The sequence below is a fragment of the Podarcis melisellensis genome (genome assembly GCF_964234715.1).
Source record: "Podarcis melisellensis genome assembly, chromosome: 6".
NCBI lineage: Eukaryota > Metazoa > Chordata > Lepidosauria > Squamata > Lacertidae > Podarcis > Podarcis melisellensis.
In genome coordinates, this window is record NC_138538.1 from 48140040 (window position 1) to 48150804 (window position 10765).

The window sequence follows — 10765 nt, forward strand, 5'->3', positions numbered from 1 at the left end:
ACTGGTCCCTCTAGCTCAGCATAGCATATGCTGACTGTTATCAGTTCTCCAGAATTTCAGACAGGAGATGAAACCAGAATGCATTGCAACACATTCACTGACTTCATTGATATTTATATTTACACTATTATATGCTGGATGTATAACTTCCTCTTTCATCGTGTTTACAAAGCAAAGCACTTCTCGTTTCCAAGTATGAGCTGGACTTTCTGTGATGAAATATGATCTTTAGATGATGGTGGGCACTTCTCAAGCAGCTATAAAAGAATGAAGTTTCCCCAACAAGCAGCAGAAAAACTAGAGCAGCCCCCACTGGACAAGCAGGATGAAGTACCTTGCAGTTCTCTTCACCATTGTTGCTCTCGCCGAATGTCTCGTTAAGTAAGTTATCGTTTTGTTGCTGATATTTACTCTTCTGACAGCTATACTTTCTGATTAACTAATAGAGAGGAGAGGGATTGTGAATTATAACTTCAAATCTTATAGAATTTTTCAGATATAGACACATATATAAACACATACACACAACTGAGAGGAGATTAGTAAATGTAAAAGGTCCTCTGGCAGCAATTACAAGGATAGAAGCACATAGACTCACTGAAGAAAGCATAGCTAACGTCTAATTTGAGATGGAACAATATTTTGGGGCATTTGTGTGTGTGCTTTTTTTATCCCTTGCCTTAAGTAGCGCAGTAACAGGATGATACTCAGCACCTGAAGGTCACCACAGCATGTCCGAAGTGACAAGAGAAAGTGGAATTGTCAAACTGTTCTTTGTAATCAGCAATTGAGGACCCAATAGCACACTTTGAAGTGCTGCTGACACTAACTGAAACAAAAGGAGTCTTAAAAAATGGGCTGCAAAGAATTCATTTTATGTCAGTCAAATATTAAACACGCTACACACCTACACTTGTTTTTTTTTCTTTTCAGCTATCTTCCTTAAATTAATTGAGAGATAAAGGAGATAATCATCCCTGTCATGCATTACAGCAGGAACTAGGATCCTAACACTCCATATGTTGCTGGACTTGAACCCCCACCGTCCCTGACTATTTGCCTTGCTGGTTGGGACATGGAGCTCAATAACCTCTGGAGATCCACAGGCTTCTTTCCCCTGCATAAAAGCTGTTCAAATCCCACCCATTCTATGGAAAAGATGCATGAATGAATGTGTGCAAGATTATAGGCTATGTTACTATTTCTTGATCCTAAAAAAAGACTTTGATTGCATTGAGTGGGTGCAGACTTTCAGTTCAATTTCCTAAGTGCTCCCCCCCTTTTTTGGAGTAGCTTAGATCTAGTAGTTAAGAGAGTTTAGATGAGGTGGTAAGATTAAACCTATTATTATGTTTGGAGTTACGGAGTGGAAAGACAGGTTGCAAAATAAGCAAATTTTAGGGAGACAGAAAATCTGAACCTAGTATTTTGTTTCTTATGTTCCAGGATTCCCTTGCAGAGAGGGACAAAAGTAAGAGACACTCTCAAGAAGAAAAATCTGCTGGAAAATCTTCTTCAGAAACACCGTTATGACATTGGTACAAAATACAACCCAGCTTTTTCTAAGGCTGCCCTGGTGGCTGAAGAACCACTCCTGAACTCCTTGGATGTGAGTTGATGCTTTGCTCTTATCAATTTGCTGTGCTGCTGAACAACATTTCCCCAAAGTTTTCATGATGCTCAGTTGCGATACTTCTTTATATTTCTCCTGACACCCAGAGGTAATCAACATAATATAGTGGTACCTCAGGTTACAAACGCTTTGGGTTAAAAACGGACCTCTGGAACGAATTACGTTTGTAACCTGAGGTACCACGGTATGTTGCATGTACTTAGCACAGATTTAAAGTGATTACCTTGCATATCTGTGAGGAAGTAAAATGTTCAAAAGCCTAAAAAGAAGGAAAGTTTTGCAAATTGTGTTTGTTTTATGAATTAACAGACTGAATACTATGGAACAATCTACATTGGAACCCCACCACAGAAGTTCACTGTTGTGTTTGACACTGGATCATCCAATCTCTGGGTACCCTCTGTCTATTGCAGTAGTCCAGCATGCCGTAAGTAACTGACTATAAAAAAGTCTTCATGCATGTCACTCTGATATTAAAAATGGACTGGGAAGGCCTATGAAGTGGTGTAAAGGAATGGATTCATTATTTCACCCAGGTCATAATTCTATTTATCTATGAGTAAGGTTGATTGAACTCAGTGAGACCAACTTCTAAATAAATATGTGTAGAATTGAAGGTGGGCTTGCAATCCTATACCCACTTTCCTGGGAGTAAGCTCCTTCAGATTCAATTATGGAGCTTTACTTCAAATCATGTGGATTTGGTTTTGCAAAACTTAATTCCCATTTTTTTTGTCCACAATTATTTTTAGTAATGTATACAAAAATGAAAATGCTAAAAAGAATATGCTTTTTTGAATATATGAGTTTTTCTGCTGCCAGTTTTATTTAACGTTTCCTGTTAGTAGACTAACAAAATCCCTAAGATATACTAGATATTTTCCAAATGCCCTACACTTTCCTTTTTCCAATAGTTTTCTTCAAGCAACCAAATTTATACTGTAGTCTTATATCTATGATTAAAAGCCATTTTTACATTAATTAAACACTGTTTTCTTTTTCTTTTTAGAAAAGCACCAGAGGTTTAACCCATCTCAGTCTTCTACTTTTCAAAGCACCCGACAGACCATATCCATTCAGTATGGGACAGGAAGCATGGAAGGGTACTTGGGATATGATACAGTGAAGGTAATTCAACTCAGTTCAGTTGCATTACATGAGTACAGTACAAACTGCGAAGACAATGTTATAGGCATCTCTAGAACCAATGCAATTCAGTCTGCTTGAATGCTGGAACTGGAAAGCAGTTTTTCCTTCAAAGATGTGTAGATGGATGCACATCAAGTAATTCAGAACAAACTATCCAAATTATCCAAATAGTGTATATTTTTAATGGCCATTTTGAGAATCAGAGCCATGCAATATTAAAGCTGGAGTCCTTAAGTCATAGGATCCTAAAGTAAATTTCAGTGAAATAGATGGGACTTCCTTCTGAATTAACAGATTGAAAAAGAAGGTGCAAGCCTGTTAAACAGAAACAAACATTGATGAACGAATATAAGACACATGCCCTGTGGAAATTATCTGATAAAAGGGAAGCCTCCCAGATGATCACTGTATGCGGGGTACATAGGAGACGTTATTGATTCATGTACAAAATGTCAAGACACAGTTGGTCTTATAAAGAAGTTTCATCTTCAAGAAAAAATCAAGATTAAAAGAGCCACTACTTGCTCTGCACCTTTTTACAGATTAATCTTGTTTTATGGTTAAAAGAAAAAGAGAAATAAACCCTACCGGGTTTAGTTTGCTTGCATAGAACTAAAGTCTTAATACATTAGTAGTAAAAACCTGCTCTGCGGATCACAGCTTGACATGAAAGTAAAGGTCTACTCTGTTTCTCTCCTAGGTATCCGGTCTTGCCGTTTCAGATCAGCCATTTGGCCTGAGCAGCAGTGAGCCAGGCATCATATTTGTCTATTCTCAGTTTGATGGGATCCTGGGCTTAGGCTACCCAAACATTGCTGTTGATAGAGCGACTCCGGTCTTTGATAACATGGTGAAACAAGGCTTAGTTCAGCAAAACCTGTTTTCTGTTTATCTCAGCCGGTAAATAGTGTTTTTATCTCTTGGTAATATTATTTGTTTTGTATAGCTGGGAGGAATCAAGAGAGGGAAGTAGACGGAGTTAAGCAGGGAGAGAAGAGGCCAAGACTTCTGCTTCTAATTCTTTTACTATTCTATAATTTGTGAAAATGTAGAATAGAATAATTAATTACCGTATTTTTCGCTCTATAACACGTACCAGACCATAACACGCACGTAGTTTTTAGAGGAGGAAAACAAGAAAAAAAATATTCTAAACAAAATAGTGGATATATGATTTTTGTGGTTCACGCTGTAGCCACAGACATGTGATCTGACAGTGAGTTTGGAGTAGCCCAATGCAAAAATCCTGAGGATCCATGTGGATCCATGCTTTGTAACCACGGAGGAGGGAAGCAAGGGGAACCATGGATTCTCTGCTCACGACTGCAGCAGATCCCCCCCGCCACCCGCAGGCATTCGCTCCAGACATGCACAGACATTTCCCCTTACTTTCTAGGAGGAAAAAAATGAGTGTTATGGTGCAAAAAATACGGTAATTACTATCTCATCAGTAGAGTTAATATCCCTTTTGATTTCAATTGAACCATCTTGATATCCCTATAAAAACACTTTTGGAGTCTTTGCTCCAAATCACAAACTTACCCCATCCAGAATAACTGGAGGGCATTATTGCAAAGATAATTTCACCTGTTTCTGAGGTACAGGAGTCAACAAAAAGTGTCAATCTTCCCCTCTCACCATGAGTATAATATGCAGCCCAGTTCTATATACGTCAGTTTAGAAGACAGTGATACTCATGAGTTAGTGTGCACAGGACTGAAGTCTTGTGAAAGGAAGACTGCAATCTTCCAGGTGGTGACAATTCTAGTTCTTGTCCTCTTTCTGGCTGAGAACTACAAGGGTAACAGTGACACTAAGGAGGAGGAAAATGAAAGACATTATGAGATTATGAAGGGGGAAATCAGTTTGTGATATACAGACCAGAGTTTCCAATATTATTATGTACTTGACAAGACTGGAGAAATGTATTAACAGAATTTGCCTTTCGAAATTCGCTAACCACCAATAAATACTTATTCACTGTGAGATATTATACACCTTCCTGCTCTCTCTCTCTCTCTCTCTCTCTCTTAATGGGAATTGGGACAGAGGTACAGAAGTAAGTGATATTCACATTTTAAATGTGTAGTTTATCTTATTCTGAATGAATTGATTGCCAACAGCATACCATATATTTTTGTTTCAGAAAAACAAGTGGGAGCATGGTCATTTTTGGTGGAGTTGATCACTCTTACTTTACTGGTCCTATTAACTGGATTCCTGTCACTCAGCAAGGTTATTGGCAGATTGCAGTGGACAGGTAAGCAGAAATTGCTGTTGCTGCTGCTGCTGCTGTTGCTACTACTACTACTACTACTACTACTACTACTACTATCTAAAAAGATTAAATACAAAAAGAAAGGAAGAGCTAGAGGACAATAAGATGTGAATACTAATGTTCAGTTTACTTTGTAGTTGCTAGTTGGCAGTTAGGTCGAACTGACTAGTTATTATCATTATCTAGTTATATAGAATCCTCATTAACAGCACTTTTACAGAGTGTAAGAGGACAGGTCCCAGACCAGAACAGCTTGCAAGCTATAGTGCCTGTGGTCTTATTGCCTTCTACAATTTCCAATGATGTAATATCAGCTAACACAGGAGAGAACGTTCCCTTAATGAGAATGGAGAGCTTACCTTAAGGCAGTTATGACATCCCGCTATCCATGTTGTTTTAAGTTCATGTTTGGGGGAAGGTCCTTTGCTCAATGGCAGAGCATTTTCATTTTGCATGCAGAAGGTTACAGGCTCAGTCACTTCAAGTAGGGCTAGGAGGAAGACTTATCTGAAGCACTGATGAGCCCCTGGTAGTCAGCTTGGAGTTTACTCAGTGAGATGGACTAATGGTCGGTATATGGCAGTTTTGTATGTTCCATGTCTAAATCTAATGATTTCCAATTTCTCAGCATTCAAGTGAATGGTCAGACAATTGCCTGCAGTGGTGGCTGTCAAGCAATTGTTGACACAGGGACGTCCCTCTTGGCTGGTCCGGCATATGAAATTAGCAAAATCCAAAGTGCCATTGGAGCTACTGCAGCACAGTATGGCGAGGTAAGATTTACTCTCTCAGACCAATTCTCTTCACTTTGTGGCTGAAAAAGACTCAAAAGCACCCTAGCATCCACAGTCAGTACTCAAATCCATAGCCAGAGTTCGGGTTTCAGATATGCGCAACATAAAATGGTTAGGATTAGACTTGATCCCGGTTTCCTCCTGGACTACAGCTGCTGGCATCTCAGTCCCATGCTTCATGTTTCTTCATGATACTGCAGAGGCACACAAATGTGCAGAAGCATAAGGAAATACGGTGTGTAAGACTGGAGTGGTAGCATCCGTTGTGAGCATGTATAAGGCATGCAGAAGGAAGAGACAATGGCAATAGTAGGAAAAGGAAACAAGCTGAGGTTTAGCTGAGCCTGGGTGACATCCAGGGAAAGAAACAGCTTCAGTGGGCCTAATACTGAATTCACAAAGAGAGCTGAAATGATGGCATTCATTCTGAAAGGCTTGTTTACTCTTGGTAAATTGCCCTCTGTTGTTAGATCCAGATGTAATGAGAGGATGATCTGTGAAATCTTCTATCTGACTGGAATTTCACATGTGACCTTGCCTTTATCATATGACAAGGGTAACCTGAGAATGTCCCATGAGTTTATTGGACTTTTGTATGTTCTGAGAACGGTTTGCAATTTATGTAAGGTGACCAGATGCAGAATTGGACAGGGCTCTTGCACCTTTAATAGTTGTGTAGAAGAGGGATTTTCAGTAGGTGTAAGCTTGCATGACAGGCTAAGACATTTACTCTTTTACACAACTATGAAAGGTGCAAGAGTCCTGTCCAGTTCTGGATCCGACCACACTACCCGCACAGAGAGAGAGAGAGAAACCTTACTGTCATTAATTTGTACTATTGTCTCTCTTCAAAATATCCTGACTGATAATTGTAAAAAGGGGTTCTTTCCCTCAAACAGTGTTCTTCAGCACAGAGTGTACATAGGCATTCATTACTTCAGCATGCAAAATTGCTCCACCTTCAGAATGAAGAATCTAGACTCAGACCAGAGTTTAAAATGCAGTGCTGTATTATCTGAATTGGTTGGGGCACATGGTTGTTATGTATGAAGATTAGATGAGAAGTTTTAGGTTGATTCACTTGTAGTCTTCAGTGAGTTGCTTTGCTTTTATGTCACAATATTCCGCTCAGGCCTTTGGGTTATACCAGATGCTTATCAGAGTGAAGTCCAGAAGTTTCAGAATTTCACTTAAAGTGGAAGGTGTGGTTTCCTGAGACACACTTTGTGGGTGGGGGGGGGGGCACTGCATTTCTTGAGCAAACCTGAGGTTTGCATGTTCATTTCCTTCAGAATAACTCAACACTCCTCCTTATCTTTTTCAGTATAAAATCAACTGTGGTAACCTCCCCAATATGCCTAATGTTGTTTTTGTAATCAACGGAATCCAGTATCCTCTCACCCCTTCAGCCTATACTAATCAGGTACAAAACAGATTTATATTTACTGAATTACGGAATTGTATTTACTCATCAGGAGTGCAAGTTCAAAAGGGTTTGGGGGTTTATCAGCAGGGCAAAATCTTTATGAACAAATGGGCTGCAAACCAGAAAAAGGAAAGAAATCTTTGGGAAGAAATATTATTAGATTTACAGACACTATCAGAAGAGCTGGGTTGATACCTGTGTATCTCACGAAAGAAAACGGTCAACCCAGGTACAGAAGATGACTCTGTCCTGTCAAGGATCAAGAGACTCTCTACCAACATAGTCATGACTGTTAATATTGTATCTCTGACCACAGATGAGTCCCATCCTGGGAAAGGTGCCCCATTAAGGTGGAAGACCTGGGTGCCCGATCGTTCCCAGGAGGACTCACATTACACCTTCCACCAAAAATAGCCTCCTGAGATCAAGCTATAAATACAGTGCTCAAATGCTGCAAGTTACCGTATTTTTTAGTCTATAAGACTCACTTTTTCCCTCCTCAAAAGTAAGGGGAAATGTGTGTGCGTCTTATGGAGCGAATGCAGGCTGTGCAGCTATCACAGAAGCCAGAACAGCAAGGGGGATCACTGCTTTCACTGCGCAGTGATCCCTCTTGTTGTTCTGGCTTCTGAGATTCAGAATATTTTTTTTGTTGTTTTCCTCCTCCAAAAACTAGGTGTGTCTTATGGTCTGGTGTGTCTTATAGAGCGAAAAATACGGTATTTGTTTTACTGTTGCAAAGATGGCTGAATGTGGAAATATGCTCTGTTTTTCTCCCCTTGTTTCTTCTTATCAGATATTGTACAATCCAGAGAATTTCAAAATCTCACTCCCCGCGTTATCCTATTTCCCAATGCATCAAGTTTAACACTGGAAACACAATGCAAGAAAAAGGGCCCCTTTGCACCCACTGCCCCTGATTGCTCCATCTGTAATAGCTCCTCCATTTCCACACCAAAGGCTTGAAGGCAAAGCCTTGCCCTAAAGCATTGATAGGGAACCTGTGGCCCTCCCAATGAGGTGTGCCCCCAGCTCCCATCATATCTGCCCATTAGTCATGCTGCCTGGGGTTGATGGGAGTTGGGAGTCTAACAATTTCCCCACTCCATCCAAAAGGGAAAAAAGAAAATAACCTGGATACAGCAGCAACGTAACATCATACAAACCCTAGCATACAATATGTTTTCAATATAGGATGCCTGGCAGATTGATTCTATGATTGTGCTGTGCCACTATTGTGCTGCTGATGTAGCAGAGGCAGGTGGGAGGAAGCAAGTAGCACTTAATAGAATCATAGAATCACAGAATTGGAAGCAACCCCCAAGGAACATCTAGTCCAACCCTCTGCTATGCAGGAATCAATGCATTTTTCTTGGGCCCTTCATTGACTCCACAGGGAAGGGCCGTAGCTCAGGGCTGGAGCATCTACACTGCATGCTAAAGGCCCCAGTTTCAATTTGTGGCATCTTCCATTTGTGGCATCTCCAAAACCCTGAAGAATTGCTACCAGTAAGTGTATACAATAATAAGCTGGATGGAGCAATGGTCTGTCTCAGTATAAGGCAGCTCCCTATCTTCCTATGACTTCAATGGAAGTATCCCCCCCCCCCCCGTTTAGACAGCTTCTTTTGCAGGCATATTGTCACATTCTGTTGTCATCCAACTAAGCTCTTCTCCCTATCAAATGCCCCCCCCCCTTGTGGTGGTGGTGATGTCAACCAGGAATAAGGTTAATGTCAGTGCAGCAGTGCAAATTCGCCACACTGGCACGACCTTTTCCCTGTACAAATTCCAAGGATAGGATTGCATTTCCATTCAATGATTGTTTTCAACAGAGCAGAACAAAAGCAATGTCAGAATCATGATTTCCTATAACTTTTAAATACAGTACTATCCATACTTGTACAATTTGCTTATTTGAATTGAGTAGGATATTAAATTATTTATTGATAGAGTGAATACATAACGTGCACCATTGTCTCTTTTGTTGTTGACTTTGTGTTATTTCTCTCCATTTCTTTTGAGACTTTTTCAGAGAATATCCTGCAACTTCCTTTTTTAAACGTTGGAATGTTACCCTATGCATTTTTTACCTAGATGGGTATTTATGTAGAATAACCCCTATCTGATGGCTGTCCTTTTCTTCCCTTCTAGGTGATGCAAGCAGAATGCACTAGCGGTTTCCAAAACACAGCTGGGGACCTCTGGATCCTAGGAGATGTGTTCATCAGGGAATATTACAGTATTTTTGACCGGGAGAACAACCGAGTTGGACTGGCAAAGGCAGTCTAGAATAACTGTGCTTTTAAACAACATCCTGTAATTGCTCATCTAATCAACTTACTCAGATTGCATCTTAACTTCATAGCTATTTATCTGAGCAAATAAGCAGCGACTCCAGTTATGTACTTTTAAAAGCAATATCTATCTAATGTCTTTAAAGAACCTGCAGATGATAGCACTGTTATGCCATATATGATCTGAAAATGGTGAATTTCAAATTAATAAACTGTCCTAAAGCTAAGGTTTTTTGTTAGCGATTTCTGTGTAAAAGCCTATAGTTAATGTGAGTCAGGGGTGCCTATTTGAATAAAATAGGGGGGGGGCAGGTAAGCCCCACCCTGCATAATCAATCACATGAAGCAGTGTGCACACACTATTTGAATGGCATTGCCCATTAAGGGGGGGAGCTCAGATATTTTATTGGGGGACCAAAGGGACCTCACTGCCTAGGAGTTGATATGAGTGAAGTTGGGGTGCCATTTCAGAGGTCAGCAAGCAGAGCAGGGGAGGGGAAAGGAAAGGCAAGGGCCCACTTTCAGAATCACTCCAGTGCAAGTTATAGAGAGAAAAAACACATCAATATACTTTATTTGTTGTTATTTCTTTTCTTTTTTATAGCTTATAAATATAAATTACTGTGCAATAAAACAATGCACAGAATTGGAGAGTGACTAGAGATATAGGAGCTCCTAATTCAGGAATGGGGAACCTGTGCCCCCCCCATAAGTGAGTTGCAGTCCAGCAACATCCAAAGAAGCCCAGGTTCACCATCCTATTCCTAATTGATCATCGCATTTTGCCCTAAACTGGGTGGAGAGGATACATCTGTGTTACCTTGCTGCCCTAATAGTTTCAAGTGATTCCTATCTTAGTTATCCTTAGAGCCACCTTGTTAGGCAGGCAAGAACAGTTTGAAAAGTGAGTGTATAATCAGATGTTACTCATAATAATCCATTTGGATCAATTGAAATGCAACCATATCTGGATCCTGTACTGAAAACATCCTTTCTCCAGGAAGCTTCACCACCAGGGATGGGCAAATCCACCCATTTAGCTTTCTCCCAGTTTCTTCCTTTTCCAGCCTTAACTTCAGTTCTCCACATTTCCAGAATTTAAAAAACATCTTCATGAAAATTCACATAATTTTAGTTCTAATGCTTCCTAATATGCATGTTTGCATACCATTTTGCCAAATATGCATA

General features: G+C 40.1%; 1 protein-coding gene across 1 annotated transcript; it reads left to right on the forward strand.

Annotated features, from left to right (window-relative positions):
* Window positions 1-260: 260 nt before the first annotated feature.
* LOC309372523 (embryonic pepsinogen-like) lies at window positions 261-9804 on the forward strand. The gene is made up of 9 exons (XM_081916160.1): window positions 261-381; window positions 1447-1609; window positions 1943-2060; window positions 2643-2761; window positions 3483-3682; window positions 4929-5042; window positions 5689-5833; window positions 7179-7277; window positions 9435-9804. Exons 1-9 carry the CDS (start codon window positions 326-328, stop codon window positions 9570-9572), a joined length of 1152 nt encoding a protein of 383 aa, XP_081772286.1. The 5' UTR covers window positions 261-325; the 3' UTR covers window positions 9573-9804.
* Window positions 9805-10765: the final 961 nt, after the last annotated feature.

Excerpts from the sequence above, each read along its gene's own strand:
- LOC309372523 (XM_081916160.1), top strand. The coding sequence starts at position 326 with ATGAAGTACCTTGCAGTTCTCTTCACCATTGTTGCTCTCGCCGAATGT. Across the intron at positions 2,061-2,642 it reads TTGCAGTAGTCCAGCATGCC|AAAAGCACCAGAGGTTTAAC; the intron begins GTAAGTAACTGA and ends TTTTCTTTTTAG. Across the intron at positions 5,043-5,688 it reads TGGCAGATTGCAGTGGACAG|CATTCAAGTGAATGGTCAGA; the intron begins GTAAGCAGAAAT and ends CCAATTTCTCAG.